Genomic DNA, 23,250 nt, shown 5'->3' on the forward strand with positions numbered 1-23,250 from the left:
GCATCTTTGACCGAGACAGCAAGTCTTTGTGATGTATCAAGAGCCACAGAACCACATCCAACAGGGTTAACTGTGGATGCAAGAGGAATAAATGACACTAAAATGACAGGTGTCTCAGTTATTTTGTCCACCCCCTGTATATATATTCATGCCTTTTTCTAGACAACCTTTATACTCACGTCTGTAAGGAGATAGGACAATTTAACTGAAAAATAGGTCATCTTTATTGGTAATTATGGCCTTACAGTATTGAGAAAAATGTGTGAAAGTCTGCCATTCTGAAAAACAGAGAACATTTTGAATTTTGGAGCACATAGATGGCCCCAAGTTTTAATCTTTTTCAATAGACCTTCTGGTCTGTAATCCACTGTGAAAACCCTGACAGGACAATAGACCTAATTTTCGCAGCCATAGACTGTGTATGTGCATTTCAATCATTCTTTTCAGCACTTTCCTTTGGATATTGCAAGGTGACCAACTTTATTTTCATTTCTTTTAGTTTAGTCAACCTTTGTAAACATGTATGTAAGGAAATAGGACAGAATAGTGCTGAAAGTAGTTCATCGTTCATGAATATCACCTTATAGTACAATGTAATAATGCATGAAAACAAGTCATTTTGGAAAATGGTGGCCATATTGAATTCTGAGCAAAAATTAACGTGGCCCCATGTTTTAATTTCTTCCAATAGGGCTTCTGGTCAGTAACCCACAGAGAAAAGTGCGGTAGGACGAAAGGCCTAATTTTCCCAGCTGATGACCTGTCTACTGGTGTCATTTAGCTAAGATAAGGGTAACCTGGTGTACAGGTTTTTGAAATACTCCCAAACAGTGCATTTACATGTACCTATATAATGCAGAAGAAGTCATTGCATTGTTATCTGTGACATTCTTTTGCTCTTACATATTTCTGCCTGAGAGCAGATTTGGTGGGGGCCCTAGGCAATTTCCTAATCTGCCTATTGGAAAAAAACAGCTCTGACTAAGACCTGTGCATACCGTACCTGTATTATTATTATTCTTTTATTTATTTATTATATTATGAGAGGACAGTTACAGAGGGACAGGAGGGAGCAGGGGGAGGGAGACGGGGAAGGTTTCGACAAATGACCCAGGTGCCGGCGAACCCGGGTCTCCGTCGTAGTAACCCCAGTGCCCTACCGTTAGGCCAAGGCGGGGCCATAGCGTACCTGTATGCTGCCGTGTCGTAGATCCTGCAGGCTCCTCTTCCCCCACAGCTCTTCTGGCCCCACTTCAGGCAGGTGGTGTCGATGATGGCCCCAAAGTATATAGGAGCCGGGATGCCAGCTGAAACAGACAGAAAAGAAGGCCTCAGCCAAGATGCCACAGGAACATCAATAGCTCATCAATACACCTAGAGATAAGTCACATTTAGATAGCATGCCGGCTGAAACACACAGAAGGACTTGTTACCAGGCTAGGGAGGCAGCCACTTGGGGCCTCCAAGCCTATAGATGGTGAAGCCAAGACTTAAAACTGCAGTGGCGATTTGTTGCAAATATTCATTGCTTTGAATTTTTGCTTGGTGCCACAAATTGGTACTAGCCTAGTAAACTAGCACCACCCATTTATTCTGTTTTATCAGGCTAACAACTTGGCCTAAAATCGCCTCTGCACACTCTTATTTCACCATCAACACGTTTCCGTTTCTGCAGTGTACGGCTCTCGTGAGCCATAGATGCCACAGAAACATCAATAGCTCATCAATACACCTATATATGTCACGTTTAGATCCATACAAAACACATGGATTCTTGGATCAAATGGTCAAGGTGAAGATATGTATTGATTTATATTCTGTGTGCGTGTGCGTGTGCTTGTGTCTGCGCTCAGCTGGGAATGGGAGGCTGGGTGGTGGTCTACTTACCCAAGGTCCTTGTAGCCAGTGTATGGAACCCCAGAGCTAGCGATTTCAGCTGTGGTTGTATACACCTAAAGCAGGCGAGTCAGCAAAAAGACAGAAAGGGATATACATGATCAAAGGTGTGTATAGAGGTGTACAGCTCTCTCTCTCTCTCTCTCTCTCTCTCTCTCTCTCTCTCTCTCTCTCTCTCTCTCTCTCTCTCTCTCTCTCTCTCTCTATCTTTCTCGCTTTCAAATTTGTGGTAGGGGTTATTTGCATGTAAGAACTTGTGAATCTGTGGATCACCTACTACAACATCTCAACAAACCCACCAAAGCCCTCCACGCCGTCCACCCACCCTCCACCCACCCACTCCACCCCATCTCTCGCCACACATGAGAGCATCTTCCCATGTCTCAGTGAGGAGGAGGAGGAGGAGGAGGAGGAGGAAGAGAAAGGGAGGATGAGGAAGAGGGGGAGAAGGGAGGGAAGACTCATCGCTATGCGCAACAGCAACAATGGAAGGAGGCCGAAGCCACAGGGGAAATGCTGTGCCAGTCAGGTGTGTTTTGGAGAACGCTGGGATCAAGAATGTGGGCTTAGGTGTCTCACTACACGTGTGCGTGTGTGTGTGTGTTGGGGGGGGTTGTCTGTGGAATTATTTGAACCAGGTTGGGTATACCAGTACAAAGGGTACCCCTTTGAGATAGAAATGGTGCAACCAAACAAGTAATATACCACACACACACACACAAAGCACACACTGATTCTAGCCCCTTTTAGCCTGTTTGATTGCTGCTTGTGCAAACTGAATTTTTGTGTTCTAAATATTCCTCGAGCGCGCACTTGCGAGAGAGAGAGAGAGAGAGAGAGAGAGAGAGAGAGAGAGAGAGAGAGAGAGAGAGATCTGAACGTGGATAGATCAAGCCAAAACACAGGGATTTGGACAAGCAAACGAGCAAGCTGCCACTGGCCTTGTAAGTAACCTAATTTAGGTCCAGCGGAGTCAATGCATTCCTTCCTGGTCAGCTGATCAGCCTTTGAGAAAAGCTGTTCGGTTGTGGTGGAGTGCCTTTCAAGACAGCTTTGCTTCTGAAGGTGATGGGGGGATACATTTACATTATACATGATGCTTTTATTGCTGTTTCTATTTTGTTTCTACTGTATTTGCACTGTCCGTGCACATTTAAATCCTTGAAAACTCTCCACACCGACTCCACAGTCACCGACTCCACAGCGCTATTCCGACATGCCGCTATTCCGACATTGATGTCCATTGTCGGATGTCAGAATAGCGCTATGTCGGAATCCTCTTGTTCCTCTTTTCCTGCTTTGCTCTGCGAATGATTCATGGGAAACTGTATCTTTGCTTGCTAATTTGCTATTGCTAATTGCTTACTTGCTATCGGTAACAGATCTTTTGTCTGGCGAATTTTTACTTGTTTTTGGCGGGCGTATGGCCGCCAATTGTCTACTTTGTATATCCGGACTGCAGACATCCCTGGGCCAACACCAGAGATGCCTTGAGTGTCTTGATAGAGGACACGTTGAAGCTGCCCTCCTTAAGGAGGATGACCCATAACAAGGGTGTTCTTCTTTCCCCTTGACTAGGTTGAGGAAAAAGCTCAACTGGACAAACGGACTAAGCTTTGTCTATCATGCCAGTCGAAACGGAGGATAGCATTGAACTATCTGCTGGCCAGCAAGAATCTCAAGATTCCTCACCTCTAGTGGTCACAGCCGTTTCAGAAACAAATGGTTGAACTGCACAGCCTTTTTTCCCCCACCTCCCTCTGCTTCAGTGAAGGAGGAAAGTTTACATGAGCTCTACCCTGTGCTCACTCTCCGGTCTTACTTGGATATCACGAAGGGATGTAGAAGCTGTAATCAATTGCTTGCATGCTATGGAAAAGTTTGCATAGACACCCCGTGTGGGTGATTGGAGATGGTCCCACAGCAATAGGTTGCAGTTCCTGCAGTTAGGAACGTCTGGGTTCCTATTGTAACACCCGTTCCCTGAGTAGGGACCACACGTGACTGACACAGCGATCTGCCATTCGGCTCTATTGAATATTTTAGATTAAAATGCATCATGCATCGGCACAGCCGATAGGATTTTTCCCATAGTAATAGGTCTGGTCTCTATACTCAGGGAACCAGTGTTGCAATAGTAACCTAGACGATTTCCAAGCAGTTCCCTACATACTACTACTGTAAGTCACTAGTTTTAGGTTATATGAAATAATGAGTTACCTCGTAATTAAAGACAAACAGGTTAGTGAACGACAACGGAGATGGGAAACAAATTGCTTCTCTTAGGCTCATACAAATATTTAGGAATGACATCAACTGTTGAGATGGCTAAAACGGCTTGACAAAATGGATGGAGTGAAACAACAGCCTTCTCATGTTTCTGGGTTAGGCTATTTTCTCCTTGTTGCTATACAAATGTTTAATAAAATGAAATTATAATGACAAAACTGACATGAACTCAAACGCTCCTCAACGAGGCTCAGCTTCCGAGCAAACAACCCATTGCAGGTGTTGCTGCCATAAAGTTTGTTCAAGTTGAAGTGTTTTTATTATTTATAGCCTATCTAGAGCTAAACATTGAGGGAAATATCCAAAGTCAGGGAAGAAGAAGAAGAAGAATAGGCCACCTGAAAATTCCATTTCAGTCTGATGAATACACACGGGGCCAGATTAAGATGGTATGGGGCCCCAAGGCTATAGGTTGCTAGGCCCCTGTAGGAGACAAATTCTGCAACAATTGTTGGGTAGATTGCATCATGATTCCGAGCCAGGAATGAGTATTAACATACTCAATATGAATATTCAATAAAAGAATATTCAATATAAAACGGACATTTCCCAAGTCAACAACAAGTCACAAGATCATACGACAGAGGAAAGGACACAAATCTGGGGAAATATTTTGCGCCCTCAGCCTGGACCTTGCTCAGGAGGACCTTAGTTACACAACGGGACCAAAGATTTTCTTAGTAGAGTAAGATGGTAAAAAATCCGACAACCCAATGCAAAGAAGTGTGCTCAAGTTCGGTCTCCTCAGTGGGCGTTGTCTCCTCCTCCTTCTTCTCTTTCTGTGGCATTTGTAGACAACTTACATAAGATGTGCGCTACGGCCATCTACAGTGCCAAGGGAACCCTGTTTATTCTCAACCTAAAGCCTCCAAAGGTCTCCTAACCACATGTCTCCTAAGGGGGCGTTAACATGACATCACATGGATCCAGGAAATACACAGGCTTGAATCATCTTACTCTACTCTACTCTCATAGACAGGACATTGGTCCTGAGGTAGTCTCCCATGAACTGGTCAATAGCCGGTCGTAGGTGCCTCACCCATTGAGTGTGGGTGGAGTGTGTACGGAGAGGCGCCGTTGCTGGTATCTTGTAAATCGTGACGTCAGGAGCATATCTGCAGTGGGTGACCTCTTTCGACAAAGGAATATAGGCTATCTAGATGGTGACCCCTGGCACGTGTGTGCGTGTGTGCGTGCGTGCGTGCGTGCGTGCGTGCGTGCGTGCGTGCGAGCGAGAGAGAGAGAGAGAGAGAGAGAGAGAGAGAGAGAGAGAGAGAGAGAGAGAGAGAGAGAGAGAGAGGGAATGCGTGTCTGTGTAATCTCCTTCTTCTTGCTTGAGACAGACTGGGAGACAAAGTACTGAGTTCCAGACAAGAGACAACACAAGAGCCTCTTCATGCTGAAATCTAGTCTGCTCCTGTGTGCCCGTCTTTAAGGCTATAATATATAATTCAATAACCCAGTACCTTTAAAAAAAAAAAAAAGAGGAAAAAGAGGGGGAAAAAGACGAGACGGGACAGTGCCCCATGTGATTCAGACCTCTGTGAAAGATTGTGCTTGTTGGACATAAAGGGTGGTCAATTCAATCAGGTACACACGAATGGTGGCGGACTGATGGTCAATTGACATTAGCCCAGGCCCATCCATCCTAAGTGTGACACAACAGCTTTGGTAGTCGTGCAAACCAGGCAAAATTGACATATACTGTAAATTGCACACTATCGATCAAAGTCAAAGATTCATGCAGACATGCAGACATGCTTTAGCCTAGTAAAGTAGCCCCACCCGCCAGCGGGCAAAAAAATTTTCGCCTGTGAGTTGGTTTAGCCTTGGACAATGCCCCAATGCCCAGAATCTGGCAGGCCAATCACAACGCAGGACAAAGGGTCAAAGCGGACAGGGCTTTGAGCAAATTACAACAAAGCATTGGCCAATAGGCACAAACGCAGTTTGAAAAACAATGGGTTGTTCCCATCAACAATCTTCCGATGTGTCATTGATTGGGGCCAGACTTAAAGCGGAATTCACCTCTGGGCAATGTGTGCTGTTATCACATGTAATTTATCCTCATTTTGCATTTTACATGAGAAAAATGAAGTAATTTGCTTTATTTAGTTTAATTTAATACAATTATGTGCTGAACCGCGATTGCCAAAGCTATTTTAATGTACTCAGTTAACCAGAATGCACTGCGGGAAAGTAAGTAATCGTTGCCAGGTTAACGCGTCACCGAATTCGAAGGAATCTTGCGTTCTGGCTGCTCAGTGCTCGCTGCCAGCAGTCGTGGCTGGTTTTTTGACAAATGTAGGCTGATATCCGAGAGACAGATTGATGTTGTTAATGTAGACTGTTGAAAAACATAAAAATCATGCATTTTCCTCACTGGGTCTCATTGCGCAAACTATAGCTACTAACAGCGAATAAAAAGCGAATGGAAAAACAAACTGTTGAGAAGTGCAGCTCGTGTCGCAACTGTCGCTGTCCTCAGATCAGTGCTGAAACGGAAAATGAGAAGGCTTGCCTAACCTTACATTTAGCCTATTTTTGAAAAAATAAATAAATGTAATACTCATTCAAGAAGGAAGTAGCATAGCCTGTCTATCTGTTTAATCCCATCAAATCCAAAGGCGAAGCGGACTTGTCTCCGTTCAACCAACTTTATCAAAGAGCGCACGCTTTCTCGCCCTCTCTCTCTCGTGCTGGTGTTTGACCAAAAGCCGTTTCATCCGGACCTCTGCTGTTGGTCCCTAACAAATAGGCCTACAAGCCAGAGGGAATTGATAATTTATAGGCCTAAATAAAACAAATGTGCAGGCTGCCTTTTAAAAATGGTCTTCATCCCATTAATTGACTCTAATGCAAGTGCAACATGAAGGAAAATCGCCCCTCGGTAAGTTGCACCGTGCGCACGCATTTCTGGGCATTCAGCTGTTCAGGTTATGCTTTCTGTTTTTAGAAGATAAGAAATGACTTGCGTGAAACATAGCTTACAAACCCACATAGGCCTAAATAGCGCATCGGGACACCCCACCGTCTCCATCTAGCCAGTTTGAGGGAGGTGTTGGGTTAGACATGCATTTTGAAGATGTAGGCTATCGTCGCTTACTTTGGCCAAGTGTTTAATTTGATTTGTCCGTTCGCGTCTCAATTGTCCCTCGAGAGGAAGTCTGTGTTTATAATTTATGCAAAATAGGCGGCCCTGACTGCCTGGGGAGTGAGCTGAAATCTACAATGACTTGACAGTATATTTCAGTAGCCTGCCTGAGTGTGCCTTGTTCTTGCTTGTGTTGTTTAAATGCAATCAAGTCCAAGTGCAGTAATGATAGCCAGCGCATGCATTTATGGCTACCTTGTTTGCAACCTGCGTATACTGCGTAGCCTATCTTATAAGAGGAGCATGAACATCGCCAGCAGTGCAAGGAGGACGCCACGTTTGAGGATAGAAATGGTCGCAGCCTCCTTCAGCAATCCATCAAATAACTTTGAATAATATTAAAATAAAGCCTGATTCGATTAAAGAGAACTTCACTGTCGAGCTCCTATTGTTTAGCCCATTAGGACTCGGAGAGTCCGTGGCCGCTGCACCGTGATCCGGACCGGACCTCAAATAATTCAGCAAGCTTTTAAAAATATATATTAATAGCATATTAAAATTAATAGCAAAGCGAAACAAAAATAAAAAAAAAACGTTTAGGCAATGCCTACCATGTGTTATTACAACTTGCAGTCCTAATTGGCTACACTTGGCAGGCATAGACATCGTGGACTGGTGCGCTCCGATAGCCTATGACAATGAGCGCATATTAACAATGCGGACAACACTTTTTTTTAAGCAGTTGTATTGAATGCACCAAGGCTTTTACCACTGTGCAGTAACCTATAGGCCTACTTGAAGTAGGCTTATTATCCGGACAATGTAAATATCTCCATCCTCGAAACGTGTTATCTGCCTGCCTGCTGTTCTGTTCCATGCCGCCTGTCATGCCGAGGTGATTTGATGACGCGTCCAATCACCCAGCAACGTTCTAATGGCATTGTAGTCGTTATTTTTTCTTCCGGTGATTTGATGACGCTTGAAATCACCATTACTAAAACAATAAATAGCTTTTATATTTAATATAAAGATATTATATCCAGTGGCTACATAATCCCCTGTTATAATGTGGTCTAATACAGAGATAGGGCACAATATTGTTTGAAAGGTGAATTCCGCTTTAATATTCACATTTACTCTCACGTTTAGTCTGGCTTGTCAGGCTAGACATGATCTAAATGTCTCGCAGTATAATCGCATCACTTTGTGTGATTACACAACATGAGTGATGTGTAGTCATTATCTAACACAGACATCTTCCTGCAAATAGAGAAATGAAGTCAAGACAACTCTTCAACTCATTCTCGTGTGCTTTGCTTCTGCGTGCTCTCTGAGCACTCGGGCAGAAAAGACCCGAATGAATAAACAATCAAGACATGCTTCGACTTCGAGGTTTCCCAGGTGGGCTTTCACTTTCAGTTTCACTTTCATTTTCACATAATCTGCACTGAAACCAAGAAAGGCTTTTGCATTGGGACACTTGCAGGTTTAGACCGCTACTACTGTTCAGAGGGTTCTTCCTTCAGTAGGTCACCTTAATCGATCAATGCCCCATCAAATCCCTGTTTACATGCATTAGCAATAAGCAGTGACACTGTAAAACAAAATTGAAGCGGTATCTTTGCCTATGCCCATGTGCATAGGTTGTCATTTTTTCACCCAGTATGTAACTCCAAAAATGGTAAGGACGCCCAAAATGTTTGTTTCCGTATTCGATATGCCTGTGTTGTTGTTTGTTTCTGTATTCTATGCAGGTGTTTTTTCCAACTAATCTTTAAAAAAAGTTTTGATATAATTCAGCCTGTGTGTGTAGCCTCTAGTTTTCTTGACCATTAATCTTAGCCCGACATGTCAGACCATTCACTTTGAATTTCTTTGTAATCCACGAATGGTCTGATTACCCTTCTCTGGGGAGGGTTTTCACCTGGCGTCCAGACAACCGGCAGTGTTGCTAGATGTAAAATGTTGAACTATTGTAACAAAATCTCAAAATTATCGTTTTTGGGAGGAAAATATTGTACACAAACCAAATGGTTGCATACATCATGTGTTTTTGATCATACAGAGGACAAAATTATGGTACAAATTATCGTACATCTGGCCACACTGACAACCGGTGTTACAGGCCAATAAGCGAACGCACTTGGGAGCATAGTAACATACCACTGTCCGCGATTGGTCAGAGTTCATTTCAAACCAGAGCTGAGCTTACTTATCTCGCCCTAGTGCAGTGATTCTCAAAGTGTGGTCCGGGGACCACTAGTGGTCCGCGACAGAGCTCAGGTGGTCCGCGAGTGGATTTCTACTTTTCCTAGACAAGCTAGCTGTATGCTCTATTTGTAACATTATTACAAAGCTAAACATAGCTGAAGTCTTATTTTCACCACAATAAGACAGGCTTGTAATGTGAAAAAAGTAAGTGGTCTGTATCCAAATTAGCAGTGTCAAATTAGCACATGTCAACTGTCGATTAATTTGACAGGTGGTCCTTGAAGATATTTGAGGGGACAAAGTGGTCCTCGGTCTGAAAAAGTTTGAGAAACACTGCGCCCTAGTGTTCCCGGGGACAGAGGATCCAGACCTAAAATGAATAACGAAGTAATTAATGTGGTCTGGTAAAACCAGGCTACATTAATCTTACACCAGGCTGCTTTCAGAACAGAGGCAGATTATAAGGCGGCATTAAGTTCATCATTCTGAAAAAAAGCAGTTTCTAGCAAAAGCCTGTTCTATGTTGTTGATCAGTATCTGCACTTGTAAAGTGCCTAAGGCTGTGTCCAAAATGCAAACTCATACAGCATAGGGGTAGAAATCACAGCCTCCATGACACGATTCAATTAAATTTTTCTCAATTACTGGTACTTTTCCTCTTCTATTAGGCCTATATTGTGGGGCTAGGGCATTGGGCAGGAGCCAGCGATTCGATTATTTTCGATACTTAAGAATGCCCCACAATACGATACAATTCGATTCAATAGTCTGCCGTAGGATCGATGCATCGATACATATCGATTATTATTTACAACCCTAATACAGTATATACAGTAGGTCAATGCATAAAGCAGGAAGTCACGTTGCTTTGTCCCCCAGAGTTGTGCACCTACATACATAGTAAACAATTTTGGATTCAGCATGATATTTGTTGCCGATCTAATGTGTTAGGGCGGGAACATGCTTGCTGTGATGCACGCAACTGCGTGCGACCGAGTACACACTTGCTTCAGAACAATCAGAGCTCAATGCATGATACTGGAGGTATCTTGTAGGGGGCAGATGGACAATGAGGCTCTCATTAATATTTTCAATCCTTGTTTGACTCTACCGTGACCTCAACATGAAAGTTTGGAAAATCGCCCCTCGCTATTCTGTTAATATTGCATTGTGTGCACACATCTGTGTACATTATGTGTGGTGCTCTACTGCGTGCAAAATTGACATAAATGCGTGTGTGTGCGTGCAGGCGTGCGTGCGTGCGTGCGTGTGTTATGGCTTAGAACACGTAATGATGCCCTATGCATCTTTGGCTATCCAACCTACGTACATCCAATTCTACATCCAAGCTAGCAATTAATATTGAATCCTATGAGACCAGCTAACAGTGAGCTGGTTAAGTTTGCACTGCCAGAACGACTGCAAATACAGGTGCAACTCAATCATTTAACTCAATGATAGGTGTATGATGAACTTGTTTCCAAAAATGGTACTTTATCACTTGAATTACCATGCAAGAATACATGGATGACTTTCTGAATGGGATGAAAGGAAGTCATTACCTGATGAGAAGCATGTATCCTGGCGTGCCGCCCAGCGAGATGATGAAGGAGGTGAGCACGGACACAGTCAGGAAGTAGGGCAGTATGTTGTCACATGACTTCCTGTCTTGACACAGGCCCACTCTGGCCGTGTGGTTCCCCGCGCCGACACAGCTGCAGTCGCCAAACATCTGATGACAGCCAAACAGATATCAAATGGTGGGGTGCACCCTTAAATTAAAAGCAAAGACATGTCTGCACACTAGCACCCTTTCCAATAAATAATTTTTTCAACAACAACAATCTCAGTCTGAATACCTACACAATGAAACAAGTAAAGTAAACATTTTATACATTTCATACATTTCTTACAATACAGGCATACGTTTTCAGCTTGTGGCGTTTTGGTCAATTCTCTATGCTCGCAGTTGAAAACAACCAGACACAAACACAACAAGAAACAAACAAATAGCAGAAAGGCTAAAGAAAGAGACAGAGGGAGAGTGTGAAAGTGATATTTCAGCACGTGGTGGGAGAGGGGGGTGGTACACACGACACACAGTGACTAACAGTCTTACAGTCAAACTGCTTGGTTCGTACTCATAAACAAGCCCATATACACTGCCAAGGACCCTTCGAATTAATGTAATCCATTATGTACACAGGCCATGCAAACAAAAGTCCCATTATGCCCGAGCAGGGAGAAATCTCGAGTCACGGGGAAGAGCTGCATTACATGAAACGCTCACCTGACCACAATAATCATGGCCCTGACTGGCAAAGAGCGCAAACACTCTGCAAAATAGGAATGAGTAAGGCTTTCACAGCCGATGTGCCTCAGGACCTCTGGTTTCTCCCTCACTCACTGTGTGTGTGTGTGTGTGTGTGTGTGTGTGTGTGTGTGTGTGTGTGTGTGTGTGTGTGTGTGTGTGTGTGTGTGTGTGTGTGTGTGTGTGTGTGTGTGTGTGTGTGTGTGTGTGTGTGAGATTGCTCATATAAATGTGTCATGTGTCTGTATGTGTGTGTGTGTCTATGTACTGTGTCTCAGAGCTGTGCTCCTCTCTCTCTCTCTCTCTCTCTCTCTCTCTCTCTCTCTCTCTCTCTCTCTCTCTCTCTCTCTCTCTCTCTCTCTCTCTCTCCCATGTCCCATGTATGAGAGGGTATGAAACAGGGATGAGAGTGCATAAAAGAGAAAAGAGGGGAAAGGGGAAAGGGAAGGGTGGGGAGGCGCATGAAACATGGGGACAAGGGAATGTTTCAATGCTGTGAAGTATGCCTAGTGCAATATGCTAGAATTTGTATTAAAATAATTAGGTAATATACTGCATACTTCAAATATATTTATATTTATATTGAAATATCTTACACTGTATATTGAATATACAGTGTAAGATATTTCAATATAAATATAAATATATTTGAAGTATGCAGTATATTACCTATTACCTAAGAAAAACTGTAACTGGCATTGATTATGTACGTATATTTTCTCAATTGGTTTTGTACATTTCTCTAATCTCTCTCGCAATTTGCAAAACATAATATTCATTCTCAAAACAGCTTTAACAAATGGCAAAACACCATGGATGACCTGCAAAACTAAGTCTCTTGCTCAAAATCCTTAGTTTGTCTTTCGCAAGCAAGTTTTTGTGTCAATGAACGCGTCAGTGCCAGCAGAATGGTTAGTCTTTGTGTCATAGTGTATGGACAAGCGAGTCAAATCGGTTTGTCATGTTGTCAATTGACAAGTACACTCTTGAGGATCTTTTCTGAAGCAAAATGTTGTTTAGATTGGATGGGAAATGTTGTAATGACTTTACATTACATTGATCAGGCAAGATTGTACTAGATATACATTTAGAGTATGACCTATTTATTGACGGTTTTCTCATTACAAAATGGAAAAAAATAGCCAACTCTGGTTGAGGTATCTCTACCACCCCTTTTTACTTGTCTTGCAGGCCCATGTGAAAAAATATAGAACTGTAAAGCAAAATAAATTTGAAACAATACACTGATACTGCATAAAGTGCACTTACTGTCTTGTGAAATTCTAGGGAAATATTGTAATTTTTGCGTGGAACGTAAATATAAAGGACACATGAGTCATAGAGTAATGTAATGCAGTACAACGTCTATTGTTGTATTGCATGCCTGTTTTCTCTTTCCCTTCTACTGCCTTTGCTAGAGAGAGTCAATATTTACCTGCAAGCAATTGACCAATTCAGATCACAATTATAGACAAAATTCCAATGGAAATTAAATTATACAGTGCTTAACACATTCTGACAGCTTGGTAAATCATTTTGCATATCAAGACAGACTTATACTATGACCTAGGGCCTATACGTTTTGGGGGGTGACGTAATTTCATGTATTCAGTGACAAAACATTTTCAGTGATATGACAAAAGCAATTGATAATGTACGCAATCACTGAGAATTGTACAAAACCATGGCATGGTGGACGAAAGTATTTGCTATATGCCGAAAACAATGAGAAACTGATTTTATCAAGTGCACAGGTAATAGCAGGAAGTCACAATTGAACTGTACAAAACCAATTGAGAAAAACTGTAAATTCAATCAATTCAGTTTCAATTCAAACGTTTCCAAACTGAGACAATAAGGTTATCTATCTATTTACAGTAGCCTACGTAGCATAATCTGAAACGGTTTTGTCAGCACAGCATAGGCTGTTGCCTGTTTAGGGCCTAAAATCAGTTTTATTTGACTTCAGAAACTAGGCCAGGTAACACATGTTTATGGTTTCAAGGGCAACGCTGATACAGACTGAGGCTGAGTCAGGTAGGCCGGCTTCCCTCGTTGCGGAACATCCAATCTGTGTGTGTCTCTGTGCCTGTGTGTGTGTGGGCGAGTGTGCATGTGTTTGTGTAAACATTGACAATCCTTCCTCACCCAGCTTAGACATCCCGGGTCCAAGTACTGTAAATATCCTGCCCACCACAGTATCAATTCCCTCTGATTCATACATAGGGTTTTTCATTTAAAAACATTGATGTAATGAGGAGGAGCAAGATACTGGCAGCCAACCACGTGAGCTCATTTTTTGACCAACAGCTGTTTCCAACAATCAGAGGTTGAACAGTGCGCAGCCAGGGTCGCGCAGCCAGGGATTGTTTACAAGCATTAAACTCATGTATATGAAGATGAAATAATGACTGAAATCACATGTTGATAACACTGTTGGATTAAATGTAGCACCTGGAAGGAGTCTCTACTATTCTACTTTTACCAGAGTTGTATAAAGTAGTAGAAGTAGTAGAAGTGCTCAAACAGACAGAGCTGCTGACAGCTTTTTCCGGGCCCAGGGCAAAGTCATCTGAAAGGGCCCCCCATCCAATACATACAATGTAATGAAAACCCTGGGCCCAGGACAACAGACCCCTTTGTGCCCCCTGTCAGCTTCCCTGCTAACAGATGTACAGTAATTACAACACTCGTCGTAGTATGATATTACAACGTTGAAATCATGTAATATCAATCCACTAGTGTTGTAAATACATTTGTAAGAGTACTCTACTAATTTGTCACTTTTTGACGTACAACCGATTTAATCCTTAATAAGACACGGCTTTATACATTTGTTGTTACCAGTATGGTAATGACCAAGTCGTGGTGCATTACTAAAGGCCCTGTGTTGTGTCATAGTATTGTAGTGCTACGGTAGTTACATTTCAATGACTATTACAGCGTGCCACTGGAGGTACGGCGCGCATTAAGGGGCTACGACACTGCAATTTGACACTATGTAACGACACAAGTGTCCTGCTTAGTGGATGGGTGCATGGACAGAATGCTCACCATGGTCTTCCCTGATCCCCTGGAGGAGTGGCACCCGGCCAGGCACGGGGATGCATACGTGATGCCGTCCTCGCCGCACACTGGGTCCCATTCCTTTCCTGAGCAATGGCACACCGCGTTGCACTGCACATACAGTGCACTCTCGCTATAAGAGGGGCCTTCCACACTTCAAAGGAGAAACAACACACAGCACATAGATACACACACACACACACACACACACACACACACACACACACACACACACACACACACACACACACACACACACACACACACACACACACACACACACACGAGCAATTGATATGAGCAAGCACACACACACACACACACACACACACACACACACGCACACACACACAAACACACACACACACACACACACACACACACACACACACACACACACACACACACACACACACACACACACACACACACACACACACACACACACACACACAGAGTGAGAGAGCGAGAGCGAGAGCGAGAGAGAACAAGAGAGAGAGAGAGAGAACACAAGAATAAATTACTTTGTGTCTTCTGTGTGTTTACTCATCTCTCTCTCTGCCCCATGCGACCATGAAATTCCAGCAAATATTGAATTACATCGGATTAAACATCAGTAATAGCTGGGCACATTTACGGCAAAAGCACTGCAATCAGACGCTCAGTTAAACACAGTTTACATTCATTACATCTGGCCTTATCTCATTTACTGCAAATGTTTATATACACAAATAACATATATGGACATAACACTCAGTAACCTTGAAATCTTACAATGATTATGCTTCAATGGTCCATAGGGCCAGTGGTGTCATAAAACATGGACTGGTAAACTGGCATACAGGGCATTTCCTGGTGGCTTGACCGTTCTCATGGGTCAATGCTGCTGGGGTTCTTCTTGACTCAGACTGGCCCACAATTTGCATTGGTATGGCCTTTTAAGACTGGAAAATGAGAAAAGGACGCACCATGCATAGATTCTTTTTTATCATTACAGACGCGTTTCGGGACACTGAGGAAGGCAGAACGCTGAAACACATCTGTGTAATAATAAAAAAAGAATCTATGCATGGTGAGACCTTTTCTCATTTTTCAGTTTTACAATATTTTGGTCAGCACTCTCAAAAGAAGACAAACTTGTTGGGTGAAGCCTGCTCCAACCTACCTTTTAAGACTGGCATGACTGATAGTGTGTATGTACAGTACACGTACATGCTTATGCATCAGTGCATATTTTTTTCTTCTTCTCTTCTTCTTTTACTGTCTTTTTTATGTATATGTTGTATGTCCTCTTATTGGGCCTAGAGCCTGTAATTAAGTTCATGGTTACACTTTACTTGGCGTGTCGCTGCATAACACATTCATAGCAGCATGAAGGATTCATGAAGGATTCATGCATGAAGGATTCATGACTGACAAACATGGAACACAAAATGACAGCAACTCATCAAAATAAAAGCTTAATCTAACCCCCTCATCTAACCAGCAATGCTGCTTTGTTTATATTTTATTTTGACAAGTTGCTGTCCTTTCATCTTCCATGTTCCTGAAAGTTTTGAATGCATGGATGTCTAATGAAAAGTCATGAATGCTCCATGCAAAGTGTATAAAAGCTGTTATGAATGTGTTATGCAGGGATATGTCAAGTAAAGTGTTACCAAGTTTATATATAATTTAGACGGGGCCATGCAAAAATCCCCAGGACCTTTTAGGGCCCTATTCCAGTGCCATTTACCCTCTACCCTCACCTACCCCTGATATGACGCGGTTACTCCAGCCACTTTGGAATTCTCACAGCCCATGGCGAGGAAGAGGAAGGAGAGGGCATATCCGAGCAGCGACGTTCCTAACGCAAACTTGGCGGCTCCCATGACGCTGAGCTTGAACTTCTTCATCACCACACCACCGGAGAATATTCCCAAGGCAACGGCGGGAATGTTTATGACTCCTGGTGAAATCGAGAATGAAGATGAGATGAGAGGATGACATGAGTGGGCACAGTTTTAGCCTGTTAAGACATGATCCCTGTTCAAACTGCATGTTACTTGGCAATGTCCAACTCATAATGTATTACTAAATGTTTTTTTTCCTAATGCCATAGTAGTGTGGTAGGCCTAGGCTACTATGTGTAACTGAGGGTCGCCATTCAGGGCTCTACCCCGCACTTCAGTTCGGGCATGGAAGCACAGCACGATACCAAGGTCCAGACTGATAGCTCAGTGCGACATAGGTGATAGGTTATAGTTTTTCTAACGTAGGTTTCTAACTTTTGGGTGCAGGACTAGTAAAGTCACATGAAATCTGAAAATTAAGTCCGCAAACCAAGCTCCCATTCCTCTTAATTTAATGTGATGTTTCGGGCAGCATGCCCTTCATCAGACAGTACATCAGACACTACTCCATTCCATTCCCATCCCATGACATTCCCAATTCCAATCCACATGCCCATTCTACCTACACCATGTTAATCAGACTGAAACCATTGAGATGAACAGCCTTAGCGCGGGTAGTGCTATTTTTGAACAAAGATTTTTCTGCTCTCAACAAAAGCACACAGTAAAAAAGGCAGTGTTGGTTCAAAATTAACAGAGTCAATTTGACATCTTCTATAGTGAATGTGTCCCCACAGTACTCTTTAAGTGTTGAATTAACACATTTCTTACTGTGCATGCTGTCTATTAGCAACCAAAAGGGAGTGGACCTCTCATGTGGTAACTAAATTAGTTATTCTCAATTTTACATTGTCTTTCGTATGCAATGAAGGTCAGTCCTGATGGCAAGCTTGGGAAATTCATCCAATCAACGTGTTGAAAAAAGTCATTGTATTAAAAGAATGATTACCAGTTCAGTTTGAGAGGACCTTACACTCATTGCATTTGTCTACAATCTTAACAGTGTGCTTTTGCCTAAGCTGCATGTCTTGGGCAAGAAGGAAGTGCATTCTGCTCTCAAGTGTGCATGTGAAGAGGTACGTACCCATTAAAAAGTTGGCAGTGGAGGCTGACTTCCCGTAGTGCTGTTCTATGTACTTGGGCTTGTATGTGACCATGCCAATTAGAGAGTTGAACTGAATAATGGTCACACACAGATAGAGGAAGTACAACGGATTTCCCAGAAGAGACTTCAGTGCCGGCAGGAAGTCTGAGAAAACAAATGTAGTCAGGTTATAGCCATTGTAGTTTGTAAGTGCCCAAAGCCCTCAAAATATTGCAAACCAAACACATCCTATCAAGTTTTACAGTTCTTTCACATAAATATGGAATACGGATATGGTCCATCACTGTTATTTGTCCTGTCTTTACCTTTGATGTCAGTCTGTAAATGTCAGTCCTGTGTATGTCTATGGCCTTTCATGGTACAGAGAAAGAAACGTAATTTCAATTTCCTTGTATGACCTTTGCATATGAAGAAACTGACAATAAAAGCTGACTTGACTTGACTTGACTTAACACAGGCCTAATAAATGCATACATAATGAACACACTTGTTCATGTCAACACTTGCGTTAGACCTCAATGCCACCTTCTACCCATGTCTATGAAGATTTTCATTCTAATCAACTGGGCTAAGCTAAACTGGGCCTCTTTTTTTTAGCTTAAGGTTCTCTCGACTCCTCTACAGTATTCTGCCGTGCAATACTAGAACGCAGTAACTCAAAATGGTCGAATTTTTTTTTATATCGGAAATCGGTTCTAAACTACCTCATTTGTCTTGTGTCCAAAAATGGTGGTCCAACACCGTCCCGTTTTGGAGAAAACTCATTTTGAAAGTGCAAAAATGACCCAAAAAAGGTTAAACAAAAACGCAGTAAGTCGGCGAGTTACTGCTGCACTGCTGCATGGGACTGGTTTGGGAGTAGACAGTAATACAAGCTAAGAACGCAGTAACTCCTGCAGTAACTCCATTTTGTGGCAGTAATACCAGCCAAGAACGCAGTAACTCTGTTTTTTGTGGCAAAAAGACACATAAATGTTGTTTTTTTGGGGGGTTTTTTTGTGTGCATTAAATTTCTATCATAAACAAGCATTACCAGGAAGTGTCACCACCAATTTACCGACAACACAGTTGTCGCGCCATATGGAAAACTTTGAAGCCTTTTTTCTCAGTTTGCCGTTTTCAGAGTTACTGCGTTCTAAGATTGTAGGGCAGTATTCCTCTAGGCCTACTCTTGCAATGAAAGTCAGAAAGAGTAGCAGCTCTTGCACATCAGAACCGATTAAACTCATTGACCCCCCCAGCCTGAAACAGAGTCTGTCCACCTGGCTTAGTGAATTACTCTGACCTACATCAGGGGCCTGTCTGACTGAAGTGTATGGCATACTTGGTGCAGTGCAGTCAAGTCAGCAAAATTGGGAACTCCTGACACTCTTCCTTCTGCCCATCTAGTAAATGGCAGACTTGCGCAAACTTCAGTAACTTCATCTACGGTTACTGCAGATGAGCTGTGCGTGGGCTCAACTTTCCCCTTCGCCTGCCAGCTATGGCCCTCCTTCAACACTCTTCAATCATTACAAAATCGGACGTCCTGCCAATTTGCTTTCTCGTAGGGAGAAACATTACATAAGTATGTGAAACGTTTTGAAAAAAAAAAAGAAAACGTTGCTGAGTGCTCAGGGGGCAAAGGAGTTTGAGTTGGAGTTGCATGTTACTAGGCCTATCTCTGAAACACAATTCTTTTGTGTGTCTTACTTTTTTAAAGCACTTTCAGCTACTTGACAGTTTCGTCATAAATACATAAGCACATCCGTATTATCGTTATTATGCATTGTCTATTAGCTTTGGACATTTTGACATAGTTGGTAGGCTCGCCTGATAATTGTTTTCCTTGATGGAGTTGGCCTGCTTGGACTTATTACTAAGTAATAACTTAATAACATCTACCTAGACAATTATTACTTGTAACTTTGTAATGTCTATTTACCTTTGGCCATTTCCAGGCAGTTGGCAGGCTCGTCCGCCTGGTACTTGTGTTCCTTGATGGAGTTGGCCTGCTCGGCCGAGCCCTTCTCCAGTTGGGGGTCCACAGGAAGTGGAAGGGACTTGGGCAGGAACCAGAAGGGGATGGCTGACAACAGGGTAAGGAAACCAGCGATGAGGTAGCCCAGCCACCACGCTCCCACCCAACGGGCATCTCCTGGGTCTATGCTGATGTTCTCTGGGGGGGGGAGAGGAGACAAAGACAAAGCATTTGTTTTGGAGGTGCACACACAGGAAGCTAGGCCTATATAACAAGTCCGACAGGAGGACAACGATGCGTCCAAACGGACAGATATGATCCCAAGAGATCAAGAATGTTCATAGGGAGTCATATTTCAGTTGTTTATTATCCTTTTGACGCAGTTTTCAATGATTGGGAAAAAATGTCATGGCAGACGGACCAACAGACAGACCAACGGACAGACAAAGCCTCATATAGAGATGCGTGGACGCATCTAAAAATCATGCACACTGGCTATTTCACAGTAACTTTTTTATTAGGTAACACCATTTCAGTCTTTATTTTTTTTAATGTAAATTCATGCTGTTGGTTGGGATGGAGGGGGAGGGAGTCTTGTAGCAATGCATTCTTGACTTGTAGTAGCCACATGTGAACGTCACAAGGTCAGAAATGAAAAGTCAAGCCAAGTCTTTGTTTCAGCCGATTCACCTGAACTGATTGGTCCTAAATAGCACACTTCAGCTTGCCTGGTTACCACCAGACCTAATCACAAGTGAGTGTCTTTCAGATCAAAACGATTGGGTAGAACGTAAGACAGTATCCTATGGGAGTTCCCAGGCTACACTTCAGCTACTGCAGGTAGATGAGCTACTTGGTGAAATCAGGGAGCCATAGGACCCCAAGGTTGGGACCCGAAGGAATATACAGTCAGACTTTTACTTTGTTATGCTGGCTTGTGCAGCTCTGAAAATAGTTTTGGAGAATCTAGTACAGACGTTACCGTATCACACAGGACCCACCCATGTGATGCGCTGACATTCAAATGTGATTGTCAAAGAATGACCCCATTTGAAGTCCAGAAGTCACTGCTTGAAGCCAGACACCGAGACAGCTGGTGATTTCAAACAAGGCCATGACACGCTTCCTAAATGCCAACAAGCGTAACAAATTGGGAGCTCGGTGAACCAATATGTTCAGTGAGCATGCGTCCGCATCAGATTATTAGAGAAACTTCAGATGGTTTTAAAGTATTATTTCAGCATTATTGTCTCTACTACTGCTGCTGCTCGCCAGAAGGGAAATTAATCACGCTCTGAAGATAATCACATCAGCTGAGAAGATGGACTTCAGTGAGAAAAAAATGGCATGAAAATTGGGATCAGAGGAGAGTGCAGAATTCTCTGTAATCTCTCCAAGTATGTGAATGGAATAGGCTGTGTCTAAAGTAACCATTGCCATAGGTGGCATGCTCATGAAGCCTTCACATATGACGTGACAATTTTGCATGATTAATACAGAATGCATTATGATCATCAGCAACACCTTGCAAGGAAAAGGTGGATGTCACTCTCAGCATACCTGTCAATATTTGAGTAGTAAAATGAGATGTGGAGGGCAAACATTGAGTTAATACCCTACATGGTGGTGATGTATAAGGCATTGGGCATTGTGGTCAGAAATCACTGCAGAAAATCAGTAGGTGCTGGGAGATGGCTCCAAAATATGGGAAAAACTCAGGAAAAAATGGGAGTGCTGGCAGTTATGCATCCCGGGTTCAGAAAGTAAAAGTCCTGCTGCCACTTTTTCTATCTAGCTAAATCACAGAATCAGTTGATTCTAATTTACACTCCTCTTTGCAGGTATCCAGGTAGATAATGATTCATAAAGGTTGGAGCAGGCTTCACCCAATATTTTTTTCTTCTTTTGAGAGTGCTGACCAAAATATTGTAAAACAGAAAATGAGAAAAGGTTGCACCATGCATAGGTTCTTTATTATTAAAGAACCTATGCATGGTGCAACCTTTTCTCATTTTACAGTAGATAATGAGCACAGGTAGATAATGGGCCAATTAGTCAAACCACCTGTGTAAAGACCATACGTATAAACGGTATGACGTGTGACATGTGTGTTACCCCCCTTTTTGGGGGAAAACATTGGGGGATAAGCCAAAGCAAGTCAATTGGTAGTGTTGGGAAAGAATAAACAAAAGACAAGGTAGCTGTTTACACCTATATAGATATTTTTGAAGATGCATTGGTTTTAGCCTTCCGTTTACACGTAAACAGAGTTTTAGAAAGCGCATTTCATAACTCCAGTGTTAAAATCAACGATTTAGGGAACTAAAACACGCCTGTAACAATTGAGTTTTTGTTTTTATCATCATTGACGTATTTCACGTAAATTAATAAAAATATCTGCATTTTAAAATATCCGCATACGTGTATCCAGCACCTGTCAAGCCTTATGTCATTCTCAGCTTTAGACCCCCTTTATGTGGATATGGATGTTTTTGTAAATACATAGATATTTTTCATCTGTTTGGGCTTCCCCCCCCCATAGTTTACCTCCCTAAAATTGATATTTTAAGATGGAGTTGTAAGTCTTCTAAAATTCTTTTACATGTCTAAAAACACCCCTGTAACATACTGCATGCTGTAATGAGTAAAAAAAAACAGCCAGGTACAGAGCCAACTGCACAGCGCATGACTCCATATGCCATACTGATCTCATATCAGCCTTCCAACCACAATCTCCTTTACTCTCTATCGTTTTCATTTTCCAAGATTTCCAAGATATAAGAATTGTGTTCACATGGCAAGTGCCCCTTTCTCCACATGAAAGGACTGCGAACTCTGTCTGTTCAGACCAACTCCATTGCAGGGAATTATGAGAAACTCCGGCCAGCAGTGCAAACAGACATGCCTCGAGGTAGGTCAAAGGTACAGCCATTGGTAAACTTCCCCCTGAAATGAGCTCCAGGAACTGTTGGCAGACTACTCGGCCAGTACATCTAGGAACAGAGGTGAATGCCTGCACACGAGCTGTCTAGACAGGGGCAGTGTGAGTGCAAGGGTGCAATGGTCGGCACTGCTCGGCAGGGAGGCTGGCAGGCGGGGAGGGGCCAAATGGGTCAGTTGTACCGGGCCCGGGGAGAGAAGGGGACCTGAATTGGCTTCTCATTCCATTGAATGTATTAAGTGGGTAACCTTTCATCTGACTTTGTCCCGGGCCCAGCCAAAGATATCAGCAGCCAGCAACCCTGCTGGTCTGACAAAGCTATAACCAATGGGGGATGTCTAAACACACATCAAAATGATGACAAGTCATAGTCGCACTCACAGCCGCTCAACTCACCCATGTTGACAAATCCAATGTCCACGTAAATCTTGGCGCACAGGGATCCCAGCAAGTACCCAAACACGGGACCGATGACCATTATGGTC

General features: G+C 42.9%; 1 protein-coding gene across 2 annotated transcripts in view; it reads right to left on the reverse strand.

The window, feature by feature from the left end:
* The window catches only part of slco1c1 (solute carrier organic anion transporter family, member 1C1), a 56,338-nt gene that overhangs the window by 4,064 nt on the left and 29,024 nt on the right, over positions 1–23,250 (reverse strand). For both annotated transcript variants that reach the window (XM_063217067.1, XM_063217068.1), the window contains 8 exons: positions 23,162–23,250; positions 19,789–20,022; positions 17,844–18,008; positions 16,620–16,815; positions 14,856–15,021; positions 11,053–11,222; positions 1,888–1,952; positions 1,190–1,307 (listed from right to left, as the gene is read on the reverse strand). The exon at positions 23,162–23,250 is cut by the window's right edge and continues 10 nt beyond it. In XM_063217067.1, the coding sequence (XP_063073137.1) occupies positions 1,190–1,307; positions 1,888–1,952; positions 11,053–11,222; positions 14,856–15,021; positions 16,620–16,815; positions 17,844–18,008; positions 19,789–20,022; positions 23,162–23,250 (1,203 nt within the window). The remainder of the gene's footprint in view (positions 1–1,189; positions 1,308–1,887; positions 1,953–11,052; positions 11,223–14,855; positions 15,022–16,619; positions 16,816–17,843; positions 18,009–19,788; positions 20,023–23,161) is intronic.

This window comes from Engraulis encrasicolus, chromosome 15, assembly GCF_034702125.1.
Source record: "Engraulis encrasicolus isolate BLACKSEA-1 chromosome 15, IST_EnEncr_1.0, whole genome shotgun sequence".
NCBI classification, from domain to species: Eukaryota; Metazoa; Chordata; class Actinopteri; order Clupeiformes; family Engraulidae; genus Engraulis; species Engraulis encrasicolus.